We start from the raw sequence: 19,013 nt of genomic DNA, 5'->3' as shown, positions 1-19,013 counted from the left end.
GGGAGCCCGATGTGGGACTCGATCCTGGGACTCCAGGATCATGACCTGAGCCGAAGGCAGTCGCTTAACCAACTGAGCCACCCAGGCACCCACTTTTCATTCTTTTTAAAAGAGTTAAAGTTAAAAGTAATTATGAAATAAATATTCAACAAAATAAATTTAGGGTAAAATTTCAGAGTAAAGCAATACAGGTAAAATAAACACTTGTTTAGTGTGTTTTAATTATCAGCATTTCCTAGATATTATAAATCTTTCTAGCATCACTTCTAGCAATATAACATCAAACCCTAGAGGCCAGGATCTTCATCTTACTAATCTTTGTGTCTCTAGCACATTTTGAATTCAATGGCTATTTCCTCAGTGAATATTATCAATGGACATTTCAGCTTAGCAATCATTTTTATTGCCAAATTATTTAGTAACCTACTTCTGAAGTGTTTCTGTTGCATATTTCTGCTGAATCATTCCTCTCAGAATCTTATCTTTATTCAACAAAGAAAAGAAAGGAGGGAGATGCAACCACATAAACTGCTCAATCTTGCTCCCTACCTGCCCCTCACTTCCTCATCATCCCATTATTTTCTATCTGTAGATTTTCATGTACTAAACCAAACAACCTATTGGTGTCTAGTTTAGAGGCTTAAGACACAGGATTTATTTTCAAAAGGCTTCAGTTCACAATGACATAAACTTTAAAAGGACATACTTTGAAAAAAATGAAAGAGAAAAGACTTTCCCTTCTATAAAGTCCCTAAAATGAATGAATTTGGCTATTCAATGGATAACAGCATTATCTCTTTAGTATACCTTCTCTGAACTGGAATTCATACTCTTATTTTAGTGGCAGTGCAACCATAGGCCATATAACAACATAGCCAGTGTCCTAAATGATGACAGGGTCACACAGTGTCCTTACAATTTGATTCCTCTCTCTGAGCCCAAGTGTCATTATCAATTAAAATGTCATGAGTAAACATACTTACTAGGAGTTCTGTTATGTGTAGTAGAAATCATATATGTAAAGCAATTTGGACAAAGTGATAGTTATAATTCAATGTCAATAGTATTTTATTATTATTTGTATTTTAATTGAGCCAAAAAATAAAACATCCTATCCAAGATACTTCTTGATTGAGATTTTCCTAAATGTATCAAACAAACATGAATCATCTCTGTAAATCTCCTTGTCCCTATCTATTCTGAAGTAGCTGTAGAATATCTAGTCTTATTTAGAACACGTTGGTCTCTTCTAAGATGATCTTTAGCATAAAACAGAATTTTAAGAGACAATTTGTGTGACATCAGTCTTGAAGTATTGGGGGATAGTAGTATAAGATGAAATCAGGAGAGAAGACAACAAAGGGCACAGAAGCCCATAGGCAATTTGGCTTCCACTGTGAATGAGAAGACTGGAGGGTTTCAAGTCATTTCATCAGTTAGATCAGCCTAACTTCAAGGCCATGGGGACGGGTGGAGTGTTCTCCTACCCCATGCAGGGAAAGGAGGGAAGACTAGGAAAGGATTGCCCATATCATGTGCTACAATAATTTGTGTAAAACACAAAGCTGACTTTTATTTTGTTTGCAATCTTCCAAATTAATTTCGAAGTGACACTTGCTGGAATATATATTGTAAAGTGACCTCTGTAAGAAAATATTACTCCCTCTTCTCCATGCTTACCTGAAGTATTTTAGGTATAATCACAAGCATTATCATGACAAATAAGATCATAAGAACTTGATTTGAATGACCATGTAAAGTAACATGGATTTATTGTGGAAAGAAATTTGGGAGTAACTTAGAGGATTCAGTTGAGACAAACTGGACAAGATTAAGAATACTTTTCCAGTAGTAGGATTAATCTTAAAGGGTTTTTAATTTGAGAAATAATTTTTTAAATAAGTTTGCAAACAAAGCACGTTAGCCTAATATTTGGAGTCAGAGCAGAAAGAACATAATAGTTGGATTATAAGAAAAGTATCTACATGGGTAAATATGATTTCCTGTTGAATTTTAATTATGCCTCAGAATGAGCTTTAACAATCTCATATTTGTTCTAGCAAAATCTGAAAATTTTAAGTAACAGCAATAATCTCAGTGAAGGAGTTCCAAGAGAGTGGAAATGGGAAAATACAATTTTAAGTATAGAAATTATACTTACGTAAGCACTGTGGTACTTCCCCACTCCAGGTACCATTTCCTACACAGGTCAGAACAGCAGGAAAGGATAGTTCATAGCCTGGAGAACAGATGTAGCTAATACTAAAGCCCCAGTCAAAATTTGTTCCTTCCAACCTTCCATTAGAAATCTGGGGAGGAGTTGGGCAGGTAACAGCTGCAAGTACATTAAAAGCAATTAGACACAGCTGTTGAAATATCCCAGATGTAAAAAAAAAAAAAATCATCAGAAGAAGCATATGTGCTACTTTAACCTTTCGGAGGACAATATGGTGTGACGTGTTTTATTGTCCCGGTAGTAGTCCTGAAACATCCCTGGAATTAATCCCTCTAGGATGCGACTATTTCTTGGCAACATAATGGCTACTGGTTGTCAGAGATTCTCTTAGAAAATAACAAGGTGCCTGACATCTAAGGGAAGAAAATAGAGGGTGACCTTCCATCTAGTATACTGTAACTGATAAATTATTGGTTTTATATAAAATTATTTTTCCAATGACCTTTAGACAGACTGAAGACCCGGGCTGTTTGACTATATATAGTGTCAACATTGTACCAAAGAATTTGCAAGTAATTCTGTGACATTTGGGAAAAACCTAGATCAAGTATCTCATTAAAATATCCAAATTGGTTCTATTAAAATACCACTTAAATTCATATGTTAAAATTTACTGTAGGGTATTTAAATAAATTGTTAAATGTTTAAACATTTATTTTAAAATTTGTTTTAAGTTGGCTTCAAGCAGAGATGGGTAGATAATATGACAGAGATGAAGGAAAAGAAGGGTACACATCGCAAAATCTAAAAATGAGGAATGACTGTATTTTTATGACTAGCAACATACATGAATAATTCTTGGAGTTACATTGCCATTATCAGAATCAATTAATGATGTATGAAGTAACTTCTAAATATAAAATGTATGTTCATATATTTTCATATATTAAGTGTATATATACAGTGATCTGATTCAGAAACAGTATAATCAAGACGAAAAAGACAGACGTTGAAATTATTCTTTTTGTTAAACTGTCAATTCACAGATGTTTAGAAAGATACCTGAAGGAGAAATATCAGTATAATTATAAATAATAGAAATGGCTTGACATCAACAGTATTCCATAAATTATCATAAAAATTTGTGAAAAATTATAAATATATCTCTAGTGGAAAAATAAATAGCATAAAGTAGCAAATTTATGCCCATATTGACTACAAGATTAATTCTAGATTGTATTAAGAAAGATGATCTTTTTTTATGAAGAGTTAGTTTTATAATTCAGTATGATTGTTCTCAAGTTATAGAACGTTTTTTTCCCATCTTTGAATTGTTTGAACCAAGTGGATCATCAAATAAAAATTCTAATTCATTGAGGTTATATTCTCTTTTAAAATATTCACTAATAAATATAAATAATGAAGGTGAGTACATACCAGAGCACATGATATTTTTGTTGTTTTGGTTGTACTAAAGATCATTGTCATTACTCATAATAAGATATAATATTTTTCTTGAAATAGCATTTTAAATTCTATATGTTCTTTTCTGTATGATTTTAAAATAAAAACTGTAGTAGTCAATTTTCAGTATCAGAAAAAAGTGAAACAATACAAAAACGCTATTTAAGCTTACTTAAAATTTTCATATTAAAAAGTAAATATACAGCAGTTATCACTTACAATATTGAAGAAATTATCATACCTCTACAAGTTGGCATTACCCCACTCCACGTGCCATTAGTTGTACAAGTCCTAATTCTGGAACCGTTCAATTCCATCGTATAGCCTGGCTGGCACATGTATGAGATATTTTGTCCAACCACATAATCATCTCCATATCTCAGTCCATTGGCTGGTACACCTGGGTCTCCACAACTGATTACTATCAGGATTGGATTAGAAGAGCAGATGGTTAATGTGCCATTTAATGGAGAGAGGTAGTAAGCATATGGCATACTTAATATTTAAGTAGGGAAAATTAGTTATCATGTTCATTTTTAATCATAAAACGTAAGCATATTGAAACCACACACTGGCAATTCCTGATTATAATCAGGTATGCTTATTACAAATTCTATGCATATGGTTCAGAAACTGTCATTTAGACTCTGAAGAGGTTAGGTTAATAAACTAGTATACTGCAAGGAACTCTGATTCAGTAACCTCTTTTAATCCGCCTTAGGGGATCATGGAGAAGTCATCCCATAGAATCTAGAATCAAGATTTCTAATATAACATTTGAAATCTATGTATTCCCATATATGGCGACTGAAATCTCTAATTTATCAGGCTCGGCGGACTGAGAGCATATTATCAGCATAGTGTCACTCAGCTGGATATTATAATAGTTTTTTTTTTTTTTTGAGAGAGTGTGGGTATAAGCACAAGTGGGAGGTGGGGGGGGATGTAGGAGGGGCAAAGGGAGAGAGAGAACCTCAAGCAGATTCCACACCCAGTGCAGAGTCTGACTCAGGGCTGGATCTCCCGATCCTGAGATCATGCCCTGAGCCAAAATCAAGAGTCAGATGCCTAACCAAATGAGCCACCCTGGCACCCCCATCATAGTTTTTAATTAAAATAATGCTAGGTTCAAAAAGAATACTTCCTATTGAATAAATGAAAGAATGAATAGGCTATAAAATATGAATCTATTACATGCAGGGCAGGATACATGATCTGTGGCAATGAAAATGCCATAGCTGGGGACAGAGAAATCAATTTGGCATTTTCACCAACTCATTGCCAACTCAAGTGAAAGAATGACCCCTAAGAAATTGCAACCTCCACTCTGGGAGGCATCTACTTTCTGCATTGGGGATCAGTGAGAGTCTTACATAAAGTTTTTACTAAATGTGCCTTGTTGTTGCCAGCCCAAGACAGGGAGAGCTGCTGCCCTGTTCTGTTTTAAGACTCTATAAATATACCCAACTCCTACCTATTTCATGCTTGCACCCAGGCCCCCACAAAGGGGTGGAAGACAACTACAACGTGAACCTCCCTCTGTTGATGACACTATGGACTAGCTGGGCAGGGAACATCAGTGGCCCCAGAGTAGGAGTGGGAATGGGGAGGTCAGGCAAGGCCAGGGAAAGCTCATGGTAGGGGGTGAATGGCCTATAACCCATTCTAGGAAGACAGGGAGGCAGAGAGGCTGACGGTGCATGAGCAGAGGCTCCAAGCCCTCAGCACATGCTCCACTGTCCCAGTAGACTTCACTTACAAAACACAAATTTAAAGTTGAAATTAAGAATTTTAAGACAGCAAACACAGAGCATTACACCCCAGCACTGGACTTTTTGAGCATGAGGTTCTATCAACTTTAGTAGCTCATAAAGTTAGCTCTGGTTACATACATAATATTATCATTTAGAATGCCACACCAAAAGTTTCAGAAAGACTTGAGACAGCAGAGAAAAGAGAAATAATTTTAAATATGATATTTAATAATAAGGCATAACAAAGATTATATATAAGCCACAAAAGCATTTGCTGTTTTGAGGTACATGATTTAAGCTTGCTTTGGGCAAGGCATTGTCTAAAAGCTTTCCAGCAACTAAGAGAAAAAAGGAAAATACAGAAGGTTACACTATTTATTTTCTGGAGATTAAAAAAAAAATGGGGTTACTTGCCTTTTAGTATCTTTTTTTTTTCCTTTTAAATCTTTTTGTTCATAAGAGGGTAAATAATTTCATCAGGTAAATTTGGGCTATATTCTCTCATTTTTACTTGTAATTAATTCTTCAGCAAAGACTCCCTGATCATCTCATAGGTGCCACCAGGATGAGGGATCAGATTAGAGAAGTATTTTGGAGATCTAGGGTCAAAGACTAAAAGTAGATTAAGGTATGGAAGACCTTAATAGCACTTCAATTACATTGTATTTATTAATTTACCATTAAAAATTATGAATGTCAAGATTTCTTTCATATTATTCTAATCTGCTAAGCCTAAGAAGTTTTAAGAACATGAATAATGGCATTTAAATTCAAGAACAATATTCAGGGCACTTCACCTGATAATCCTCAGAGCCCTGGAGACAGTTTGCTGAAATCACACTCATTGTGTGTTTCTGTCTGACTCCTAATAAGAATTTTGCAGATAGGATAATTTTTGTTCTTTTAATTATTGCAGAGGAAACATTTTTTTTTAAGTTACACAACCGAGTTGAATAGGAAATCAAATCCTGCTTATTTACCAGGAATGTCGTTTTGAAATTTGTTTTGAAATTCTGTTTTAAAATTTACAACTATATCAAAGTGAGTATTAAGCCTTCCATTTATTTTGTTTCATTTTACCTTCTATCTTATTCTATTTTTAACCTACATCCCAGTTAAGAAGAGGGAAATTAAAAAGCACACCTACAAACTGTTGTTTTCTAGGTAACAGTTTGCCGAATGAGACCGAACCCTGGCAAGAAAGCAGAGCTAACCTGATCCTAAGGCACAATGAGCTGAGATGCAGCCAAGGAAAGAGAGGACACAGGGGTTATTTTACAAAGAGGCACCGAGAGAGAGTTTGCACATTGTGGCAGCATCATGAATGAAATTCCTGACAACTACAGCTTCACAAGGATTTGTTTGGTGGCTTCCTAGGGAACCAAAGGTCAGTCAAAGAGACAGTTTCCAATAGCAATAGTCTCTGTAAACAGCACCTGCTCCACACTTCAATTCATTTACCACCAGTTTGTTTTTGGCAACAAAAAAGAGGCTTTTGGTCTTTTCGAGCAAAACCTTAGAATAGTGAGTCTTTAGGGTTTTACCCTAAAATTCAGAGACATCAGTGCATGACAACGGAATGCTGTGCTTCATTGCAAGAAAAATTTTTTCAAAGGTCACCAAAACCCCTAAGTTCACACACACGCACTTGCGCGCTCACACACAGACACACCAATAAACTCCAGGAAGATGATTATCTTGTCTCTTTTCTACATTGTTATATTTTCAGGGCCGAGTCTAGTGCATCACTCATTATAAAAGATTAAGTAAATATTTGTTTAAAGAATAAATATGTGAATGGTATGTAAAGAATGATTAGCTAAAATTCTCAAAAAATATACATTGTTTTAAAGGTTTGACTTTGGGGCGCCTGGGTGGCTCAGTTGGTTAAGCGACTGCCTTCGGCTCAGGTCATGCTCCTGGAGTCCCGGGATCGAGTCCCGCATCGGGCTCCCTGTTCAGCAGGGAGTCTGCTACTCCCTCTGACCCTCTTCCCTCTCATGCTCTCTCTCTCTCATTCTCTCTCTCAAATAAATAAATAAAATCTTAAAAAAATAAAAAAAATAAATGTTTGACTTTGTTGTTCTGGGAGAGTTTTTTCTTATTAGCTTCTATCATGCCATTGAAGCCTCAGATTCATTTATCACTGGATCTGACTGAGTATGCTGTCCTTGGCCCAAACGACAAGACCTGCCAGATACAGGGCATTAATCATTTTGGAAGGAATCCTAGTGGGTTAAAAAAAATTCCAAGAAACAAATGAATGTATTTCTTTTTAGCACTGAAAGCCAATCCTTACTGCACTTGACAAGCCCTGTCCTGATGCAGATTGTATCTTCTTCCCAAAATACTACATGCACTATATGCCTTAGGTATCAGAGGTGGTTCTGCCTGTTAAGACATCAAAAGGTAAGGATCCTATACTACATTTTTAAATGAATATTTACTTGTGCTTCATTTTTAGATATCTTCTCTCATTCTGAACATCACAGAAAAGAACGTCACCAAATTTTATAATCAGAATACTTTTATGAGCTTCTTGGTATTACGTAAATATCTTTTCCTTCCAACTTGGTTTAATTCCATGGATGTTTCTCAACATAATTCCTCTGCCAAAGTGTGTGTGATGTTTGGCTGCATGACCTTGATCTCATGATATATTCTTTTACCTACTCAAGTCAAAAGTAGTTTATATAGGGGCACCTGGGTGGCTCAGTTGGTTAAGCGACTGCCTTCGGCTCAGGTCATGATTCTGGAGTCCCAGGATCGAGTCCCGCATCGGGCTCCCTGTTCAGTGGGGAGTCTGCTTCTCCCTCTGACCCTCTTCCCTCTCATGTTCTCTATCTCTCATTCTCCCTCTCTCAAATAAATAAATAAAATCTTAAAAAAAATAAGTAGTTTATGTGGGGGAAGCTTAATGCTCCAGAACTGGCAGTGGGTTCAATAAGGACCTGTCTGGAGAAGAGGGAAAGAGTTCTTGCTCTTGAGGCATCTTATAGAGAAAGATTAATTAAATATGTAATTTCTCAATTCATTTATAATCTTAAGATGGCTGAATATTAGCAGGTAGAATTGATATGAGGGAAATTTCACCCTTTTACCAACATTTCTACTCTGGCTAGATATGGAAGGGGGAGAAAGGGGGCAATACCATTATTAAATTATGTTTATTCCAAAAGTATTTCCAAAAATCATTAAAATGAACAAGGCAAAGTTACCCATGAGATTGAACTGTGTTTTTTTTAAGAACAGAAATGGAATGTGTGTGTGTGTGTGTGTGTGTGTGTGTGTTTCTACTGGCCAGTCAAACAAATGAAGGTACATTTGCAAAATCACCCTGGTGGAAAATACTCAAAAGGGTGAAACCTCTTGGAATACTGATGCTATTTCACTGGCCTATGAAATATTAGAGACCAGAGACCTTACTCACTGGACTCTTTATTCTCAGTTCCTAGGAAAGTACCCAAAGATAATGGATTTTATGTAAATGATTTTTTATTAACTGAATCCGTAAGTAGTCCAATTACCTAATATAACCACATTTCTGTATTTTTAGATAAAAAATAAACTGCTATAAGCTAAAACATAAAATTATATTCTAAAAATTAAATCACCACTCTGATTTTCACTTGCAGGAGGAACTAGTTTCCTAAAGATAAGCCCAGGAAAAAAACAGAGTGACCAAAATTTTATTTTAAAAAAAGAAAAAATCCAAATAGAATTTAATTTTTTTATTTTACTTTCACCATAACATTGTAAATGGATAATTCATTCACCTATATTTTAAGGGCTTTATTAATTTCCTCAAGGGTCTCTGTTAATTCATATTCAAATCATCCTATATTGAAACATTTATCATATTGTCTGTCTTAGTGATTTTGTCTCTTTCAGTTGATATTATTCCACTTCTAGCAGATCCACTTTGTCATTGATTATGTATATGATTCAACACTAGCTTGATTCACATTTCCTTTGACCCATCACATCAAAATATTTCATCTCTTGCAAGATTTGCAGATTTATTAACATATATTTGCACTGTATGTTTGGACATTCATCTTGAGACAAACAATAAAATTATTAACAAGATATATAGAGGAAATTGTAATTTTAAGCAGAAAGGATTGTTTAACAAAAATAAATCTTACAAGTGGTCAACTCATTAAGAGATGATATAACTCTGTAGAACTCAAATTGGTAAATGCAGAAAAATTGAAAAAAATTAGAGAAGAGTAGGCTATAAATTAATGAAACAATTCCATACGCATTATAAGTAATGTCTTACATTTATGCCTTGTCAAATATACTTGACCATTCTAGTGAAGATAGAAAATAAAGCAAGAAAACAAAGAGGAGGAAAAATACAAAAGGAGGGAATGAGATGAACTTGAGAAAGTTGCTTCTTAGGTCAAATAGACATGTTTAAGTCTTAGATCCTATATATACGAACTGTGTTACCATGAGGAAGACACTTGTGTTTCCTCTGTAAGGTACCATTTCTTCAAAAGTGAAACAGAAAGTCTAATGGTATTTATTTCATAGATCTGTTATTAGAAGTAAGTGAGAGAATTTGTGTACTTAGCACAAATCCTAATGACCAATTAACACTCAATGATAGATATTATTCTTTATGAGTAAAAATAACAATTTGATTGGAAAGAAAAAAAGGGAAGTTTTGTTTTGTTTAGGTGGGTTTGCTAAAAACTGCTGGTTTGGTTTGGAAATTTAGTTCAGGCATTTTAAATTTTCTTTATACATAATTTAATTCATTTCAAATTCTTATTTAGGTCCTCATGTTTAGATGCTAAAAAAAAGTGCCTACAAAAGGCAATTATATTAAATCAAATTTTATTATAAATATTTATTATTTGAACTTAATCTTTCTGGTATATATAGGAAATAACTAAATTGAAAGGAAAATTCCATCCATGTATGTGTAGAAATAACTGTTCAGCAGTGGGTTCTGACAGTAGTCAGTCAATTAAATAATTTGGTACCTCAGTTTCCTGATCTACACATGCGAGTCTATGATACAATCTCTTCCAGGTCCAAAATTACATGGTTCTTTCAATAATGTGTTTAAATTGACTTCCACTGCATATTAATGAGAAGAAATCTAAGACAATGGTTCTAATTCAGTTTGATCGCCACATATAAGAATTATGAATAGATGGAAGAAATCTAAGACAATGGTTCTAATTCAGTTTGATCGCCACATATAAGAATTATGAATATGTTAGATTCTTTAATTATGGAAGTTTAGCCCATTTTGATTTCCATTGAAACCTCTCTCTGTGCTCCTCTTTTAGGGATATTTTTGTTTTTGCTTTTGGTTTGGATTGTTACTGGGCTATTGGCACTTTTTTGCCTATAAAGTGAGTCAACTGTTACAAATTCTCAGTTTTTAATTTAATAGTGATTCATCATTTAAAATATAAGGCTTGAAATACCTTATTTAACACAATGTTTCTCCTTGAAGAACTGACATAAGGAAAGAAACTTTATTTATATTTTTTATATGTTATTTGTAACCAATCTGTCTTGAATTAGGTGATTTTAAACTTGATTTAAAATTTCCAGGGAAAAATGAAGACAATTCAATTAAATGCAATTTGCAGTCTCAAAAACTGGAGTGTGTTTATTTATCTTTACTAAAATTGGAAAGCATCTTAAATAAAAGACTTAGGTATTTATCCTTGACTAAATTAAATTGTTATTCTTTGTGGGGAAAAAAAAAAGATGTGTTATTCAGCTGATTTCCTTTAGTCTGAATATACTCATTATTTCAGTTTTTTTGATAAGTGTATATTAAATGCATACTATCTTCCAGAAACTATGAGCCCTGTTACCTACAAAATTACCAGCCCTTTCGACAAGCGTTTTAAAATGGAATGAAATTATAAGTCATGTAAACTCATAGTTAAAATAAAACTCAAATGAGATATTTCAGTCAGCCAACAAGTAATTACTTAGTTACTCTTGTATATTCAGTACTGTGCTCCACCCTAGAAAGTCACTGAGATAAATAGATCTGGTTACTACTGCCCTATGAAGTTTATGGTTTAGCAGTATAAGCTATTGCCATTGGCGGGGTGGGGAGGAGTTATACAGCATGGAGAGATCCCTTTTAGCTAAAAGGGATATGAGGAAAAATGTCTTGAGAAGGCTTAACCAAATGTGTCATTTGAACTGATGATTAAAAGATAGCAGGATACAGTTATAAAGGCTCAAACGGGGTAGTATAGTATGGAAGCAGTAAAGCATATTTGCTAATTGTTAGATTTTTCAGTATCACAAAAAAATGAGACATTTGCAAGGTAAGCAAAAGGATTTCTTTCCTTCAAAGTGGAGAAATCAGGGAGAATTTATTCTCCATTTGACACAACCAGAAAAAAAAAAAAAAAAAAAAGAAAGAAAAACAAGGTCATCAGGCAGCAAAGCACAGAGGCACAGTGATCCCGGAGAGACAGAAAACAAGTGAGTCCTGCAATTGCCCCATCTTATGCCTTAAGAGAATTTTCAGGCTTTGGTATAGGGAGAAAAACCCCATGTGGAGCCCAACTGACTCGCTGAGTTGAAAACATGGATCTGAGAGTCAGGAGACAACAAAATGGATAGAGTTTGAGAGAGAGTACCAGAGAGGACATGCACAGAAAACAAGAGAGATCTAGGGAGAGAGCTCCTTGAGTATTCATCAAAATTCATCAAGTCTGTGAGGATCTGCCCAAGGTCAGGTAAAGAATTACCCAAAAGATTAGAATTAACAATATCTGGGGCTGACATAGGGCCAGGAAAATTACTTTTTCCTGACTCCAATCAACAACTGGCAAGTGTTTTGCTATTATAGATGTGGCTAATACGTTCTATTCAGCACTTATTTCAATAGTCTCCTAGCCATAGTCCTCTGTCAACTTTGAAGAGACACAATACACATGAGGCACCTCAACAGCCCCATCATTGTGCACAATCTTTACAGGCAAGATAGTAACTATGAGCGGCTTTCTCCAGGTACACAGATAGGACATGACATGACTTTGATGGCATCCTCCTCTGGGGTGATTCATTTGAGCCAGTCACTCAGGAAATACAAATACTCACAAAAGGGCTTAATTATTAAAAGGAATGACTCATTGGTCCACACACAGTATATAAGGTTTATCTTTTCAGTTAAATTTCTGGGAACTATGAGGTCAGCCAAAGGCCGCTCCACCACTGACACTGTTAAGAATAACCATTGACCCTTGCCACAGCATAATGTTAAAAAGGAAAAAAAAAAGCCCAATACCTTTTTGAGCCTTGGAAATGACATGTTCCTCATTTATAAATTTTAAAAACCAAGTCAGTTATTGATGTGTGTTAGATTGACAAAATAAAATTGTTTTCTTTGTATATTTAATCTGGATTACACCTGATAATTAATCTCTGTTCTTAAAAAAACTATTGTATTACATTTAACAGCACTGATTTTCTGTGATTCCTCTTTCCTCTGCCAATTGCTCTACCTTGGTAAGTCAACGGATTCTTAAGGTCACTAGTGTGCCTTCTAACTATAACACAACTACCATCTTTTAATTGGAAAGACAATACCAATATTCACAACCATGCCTGGTTTGATTAATTTACAAAACACACACATACACGTTTATATACTCAAATATTTTTCACATAACTAGTGATCGTTTAGAATAAGAAGAAGAAACCTACTTGTACAGTTAGGCAAAGTTCCAGACCATGTTCCATTGGCTGTGCACTGTCTAACAGAAGGTCCAGAAAGGATATATCCCTCCATACAGGAATAAATAACTGAACTGGAAAACGTGGTGCCATCAATCCGAAAGACTTTTCCATTGGCTGTCGTTCCTGGGTTGCCACACTGTACAGCTATAAACAAAACAGGTCAGAAGATATATTAAAAATGGTTTTAGAATTCCTCTCACAAAAAATTAGGGACTAAATGATTGTTTCGAATTATCCAAAGGAGCTAGAAAATCTTCTGCAATAAGCATTAAATTATCTTTTATAAATAGTTGAAATTCAAGATGAATTTATATTGGTTCTATTAGATTAATTACTGGGGTGCAAATCATATAACAGATTTTTTTAAGACTTTTGTTAGTAACTTTGGTAAAAACTTTACAGAATAAATTATTTGAATATTGCCTTTGGGTACTACAAAATCTTCCAAAGAAGGATTTTAAGAGTGGGTCTGCCTAAAAAGCAACTCATGTATAATTGCAGTAGATGTGAACAAGATGCAACAGAGATTTATTATAATTATACCTCTAGGAGGATAGATATAAAATAAACAATTTAAGTATTATAAACATCCATGTATATTTTTATTTATGTATGTATATAACTGATTTGCATTACAACTTTATTATCTCTATTTCTGGGCCAAGGTGTACAAAAAATAAACTGAATAAAAACAAAGTAACTAAATTCTAGGAATGTTTTGCATTAAGTTTGCAACATATCCTAAACAAAAGTCACAAATACAAATGCCTTATATAATTAATTATTCTGTATTATGTTTAATTATTTGCCATTAATGCCATAAGTGAGTTTTTAAAAATATCTTAAAAGCAAGCTTTTGTCAAATGTCATACTAAATTTTGCTGTGATATAAGAAGGTATTTTAGTACTTTACAGAATTTATGGCTTTCTTTATGAATAAGAAATGTAATTACAGTTTCAGAAGTACTATCTATATTACTCTCTGCATCTTAAATATTCAATTTTGCCATTCCTTTGTATGTTTGTGTGCATGTGTATGAAGGAAATGTACACATTTCATACATATACAACAAAGTCAAGTTCCAGGTAATATTTTCAGGAGAACATATGATATAGTAAACATTTTTATCTCTTGCCAAGAGTAATTACTCTCTTCTATATTCATTAGTACCTGCCTAAAATAACAATCCGGTTGTATTTATTTGTTATGTACCATGACCCTCGACACAACACAAGAAGGATTTGGAAAGCATTAGCAATATAGTTATAATATACTCTAGTTTATATATCCAACTGTGTACATTGGTCCAAGTTTTTAAAAATTCCAATTAGTTAACATACAGTGTAATCTTAGTTTCAGGTGTGCAATTTAGTGATTCAACACTTCCATACAACACCCAGTGCTCATCATAAGTGTTCTCCTTAATCCCCATTCCCCCACCTCCTCCTCTCTGGTAGCCATCAATTTGTTCTCTATAGCTGAGTCTGTTTCTTGGTTTTCCCTTCTCTTTTTTCCCCCTATGATCATTTGTCTTGTTTCTTAAATTCCAAATATGAGTAATATCATATGGTATCTTTAAGATAAATTTCTGGAAGTAGAATGCCTGGATAATTTTTAATTTTGAAAAATATTTTTAAACTTTTGAAGTATATTTAGAGTCACCCAAATTATTATATGCATGTGTATCAGTAGTGTAAAAAATTTTGCTTGTTTCACACATCTTCTGCAACATCAGGCACCATCATTTTTTTTTTAAGATTTTATTTATTTGTTAGAGAGAGAGAGAGAGACAGGGAACACAAGCAGGGCAAGCAGCAGGCAGGGGAAGAGGGAGAAGCAGGCTCCGGCTGAGCAAGGAGCCTGATGCAGGGCTCGACCCCAGGACCCTGGGATCATGACCTGAGCCGAAGGCAGATGCTTAACTGACTGAGCCACCCAGGCATCCCCATCATTTTGAAAATCCTTGTGAGTTTGTCAAACTGCTATATTCTTTAAATGGAAAAATGAAGGGGGGGTATCGGAGGGGGGGACGATCCATGAGAGACAATGGACTCTGGGAAACAAACTGAGGGTTCTGGGGGGGAGGGGGTGGGGGGATGGGTTAGCCTGGTGATGGGTATTAAAGAGGGCACATACTGCACGGAGCCCTGGGTGTTATACGCAAACAATGAATCATGGACTACATCAAAAATCAATGATGTAATGTGTGGTGATTAACATAACATAATAAAAAATTTGTATTTTTCTATTTATTAAATTATTTTAACACATTTATTTGATATTTTTATTTTCACATGTGTTTTATTCATCACATCCATAAAGTCTATGAAAGGTTTTATATTTTACTGTAAGTTACTAAAGTAAACAATATTACAAAACATCTGGAATAAAGAGAATAAAAATACTACAAATTCCACCACTCTGTTATATAATCATTTTTGCCTTTTATACTTTGTCTCAAATAAATATCATTTGCCTTGATTTTACTAGAGTGCATAATTCTGAATCAATTTTTAACTTTTACATGATTTACATTTTCTCAAGATCTTTATTCTAATATTTGTTTAAAGATTTTATTTATTTATTTATTTGAGAGAGAGAATGAGAGAGAGAGCATGAGGAGGGGAGGGTCAGAGGGAGAAGCAGACTCCCCGCTGAGCAGGGAGCCCCATATGGGCCTTGATCCTGGGACTCCAGGATCATGACCTGAGCCGAAGGCAGTCGCTTAACCAACTGAGCCACCCAGGCGCCCTTTATTCTAATATTTACTGATGATATATATATATCACGTAAATATACAACTACTTATGCAAGATTTTTCCAATTGCTCTCAAATTCTTTCCAGTTGTTGCTAGTCATAATCAATTAGAAATATAAAATTGCAACATTACAATTGTGTGTTTTGTTTGATACTTTTATTTTCTTTAGGGAAAAATCCTCAAAAGTTAATAAATCAAAGCTATATATATTCTATGGATAAATGTGGATTTTTGTCAAATTATCCTAAAATATTATAACAATAAAAAACCTCTAGAAGTGTTTTAAAGTTCTAGTTTTGCTGCACATACACCAGAATTTCATTTTAAAATAGGTGAAAAATGATGCTTTGATGTTAAATTATAATTTTCTTATTACTAGTTATGTAGAATTTTTTTCTATATGCTGCAATTTTTTGGCTCTTCTGTGTTTTCTGTTCATTTCCTCTGTCCATTCATCTGCTAGAATCTCTTTTTCTAAATGATTTGTATGAGTTCCATCCATGAGAAAAATGATAATTCTGTTATATTTGCTATAACTCCTGGTTCTTTTTTATCCATAATGTACATACTAACAAAACAAAGTCAATACCACACATTTCATCTAAAAAATATTTTGCAGTTCAGCTGAACAAAGTGATGGCTTAGATATCACCCATGTCATGTACGATATAATTATAGAGATTTTTCCTTTGGAAAATACGTTTGAGAAATAGTCTTACTTAATGTTTTTTGCTCAGCAACATTGTTTCTCAACTAGTTTCCCTATAATAGTAACTAAGCCGCAAGTCTCTCTTAATTAAGATTAAATTTGGTGAAATTAAAGAAAAAAGATAACTATCTTTCCTAGAATATGGACACTAATTTTAAACATCATAAAAAGATTCTGAAGTATAATCAATCAAGAACCTGTCAAGAAGGTTCTATTGCTTATTATTTCCTATTTATAAAACCAATACATTTGGTATAACATCAAGTACATTTCATAAGCACGTTTGCAAGTTTAGTTTTTGCACTAAAGTCATCTCAAAAAGAACAATTTAAGCTTAAGGATAGTTTTTCATCAACACTTCATTTTCTAGCCAATCTGGTAAAGATTTAATTATGTTACCTCTGAGCCAATCAGAATGATTAAAAATTTTACTCAAATACTGAAAAATTTTAAGGATTCTAGCTACTAGCAACTGTACTCTATAAATAAAAATCTCATATATATTTAGGCATCTTTCTATATTTTCCCTGAAAACTGAAACAGATCTTGAGGTAATGTTAAGAATAATCTATTTTTCCCGATAGTGTCTATTATGTAAAGCACTGTGATAAAGGGGAAAAAATAAACCCTTTTAACAAATATTTTTAACTTTTATAATTGAGATGTTTGTTATGACATGAACAATCTTTGTGCATAAATAGCTCATGAGAGATATTTTTTATAATTATTACCTATCATAGTTCTTTTAGAGGGTGATGCTTTTATTCCAAGGTTGGCGACAGGACGAATAGGCAGGAGTTATTTCACCTGTGGTAACCAACTGAATTTGGATACACATTAAACTCCAACACTATCAATATATTTAGTTTCTGCTTAGATTACCTTTGCATTCTGGTTGCCTTCCAGTCCAACTGCCGTTGGCTAAACATGTTCTTTCTTCTGAGCCGTGAAGGATATAACCAATATCACAAGCAAAACGTACAGAACTTTTGGTTCTGAAATCACTTTCCTGTCTAGAACCATGCCCAGGAGTACCTGGATCCCCACATGTACCAGTAGCATCACCTGAAATTCAGTACAGTTTAAGTTAATTTATGTCATTAAACATTACCTATGTTCATGATTGATTTAATCCAACATTCTTATAGCCTTTTGTTTTTGTGCATGCTGTGTTTTAATATGACAAGTTGACTGGGTAAAATCATGATTCACATTTCCCATCCAACTCCAGTCATAAAAATAAACCTAAATTAAAAAGAAAATAGTTGCAGAGTAAGGCGTTATTTTTTGTATTGGTGATATTTGGGCCTATCACACAGGTTAAAGACATTTCATTAGTATTTCTGAAACCTGGCTAATAAACAAGTTAATGGAAAATTTATAACTGATAGTATTGGAAACTCAAATGACAATGGATTTATAAAACTAAAATTAAAAACTGGACTTGGTAATTTGCATGTTTCCTTCTTTGAATTTCCTAATTGCTGAAAATCTTTTTTTGTTAAATTAGAACTGCAATGTTCAGGAAAATGTAAATGTTACAATATAGTATCTCCTGTAGCCTAAAATTGCATCCCCTGATTTTCTCTACCAGTGGCCAATGACCAAAGATAAATGAATTGTATCTTTTCCAATATGAACATATAAACTGTAAACAAAGATAAAAAATTCTGGATTAAGTTCCTAATAAGGATTTTGCTAATGATTAGGAGTTCATCTTTTGATTTTAGTGTTAAGGATTTATTCAGTCCCTTTATCATGTCTTAAATAATTTTAATCACAGTTGCCACAGTATTATTATATGTTAAGAGAGTGACAGAGAAAGAGAGAGAAAGTTGGAAGACATATACATTGAAAATGCTGTCTGTCCAGATGCCCTTTTTGACATGCCCAGTGTATTTGGAATCCTTCCTTATACTTCCTCATTTTCATGTGATGTAATATTAATCACACAAAACTTTAAGGTCACTATTTCACTTTTAAATATCTATGTGCATTTTTTTCTTTGCAATTCAGTAGCATTTTCCTAATACATTGGGATGTATGCAATAAGTTTATGTTTTTATGTATAATCAGTTATCTGAGTTAACTATGACTTACTCCAAGATAAGAGTTTTAATTCTCATTAGAATCATTTTTATAGTCACATTAGAAGTAACAGTTTTTTTCAAATCTATAGGTTAAATTTGAAGTCCCAGGCAGTCAGTTCACAGGGATTAACCACTAATCACAAGGAGATTCTGAAATAAGTAACCACTTCAAAACTTTTACTCCTAAAAGGAAAACAATGCAAACAACTTCTAGTAAGTCATCAACATGATCTCCACAGAGATAAAATCATATAAAAATAATGGGCAAAATATAAATAAAAAACAGGCAGAAAAATAAGCACCAGCATCTAATTGATGGGTAA

The 19,013-nt window shown here is 33.8% G+C and overlaps 1 protein-coding gene across 4 annotated transcripts in view; it reads right to left on the bottom strand.

Annotated features, from left to right (window-relative positions):
* The window catches only part of CSMD3 (CUB and Sushi multiple domains 3), a 1,163,243-nt gene that overhangs the window by 32,490 nt on the left and 1,111,740 nt on the right, over positions 1-19,013 (bottom strand). For all 4 annotated transcript variants that reach the window (XM_028122520.1, XM_088023099.1, XM_028122521.1 and 1 more), the window contains 4 exons: positions 17,483-17,665; positions 13,099-13,275; positions 3,882-4,061; positions 2,162-2,335 (listed from right to left, as the gene is read on the bottom strand). In XM_028122520.1, the coding sequence (XP_027978321.1) occupies positions 2,162-2,335; positions 3,882-4,061; positions 13,099-13,275; positions 17,483-17,665 (714 nt within the window). The remainder of the gene's footprint in view (positions 1-2,161; positions 2,336-3,881; positions 4,062-13,098; positions 13,276-17,482; positions 17,666-19,013) is intronic.

This window comes from Eumetopias jubatus, unplaced genomic scaffold (assembly GCF_037043125.1).
Source record: "Eumetopias jubatus isolate StellerSeaLion01/CBP00866 unplaced genomic scaffold, mEumJub1_p1.0 scaffold_4, whole genome shotgun sequence".
NCBI lineage: Eukaryota > Metazoa > Chordata > Mammalia > Carnivora > Otariidae > Eumetopias > Eumetopias jubatus.
This window is presented reverse-complemented; position numbering and strand designations above follow the sequence as displayed.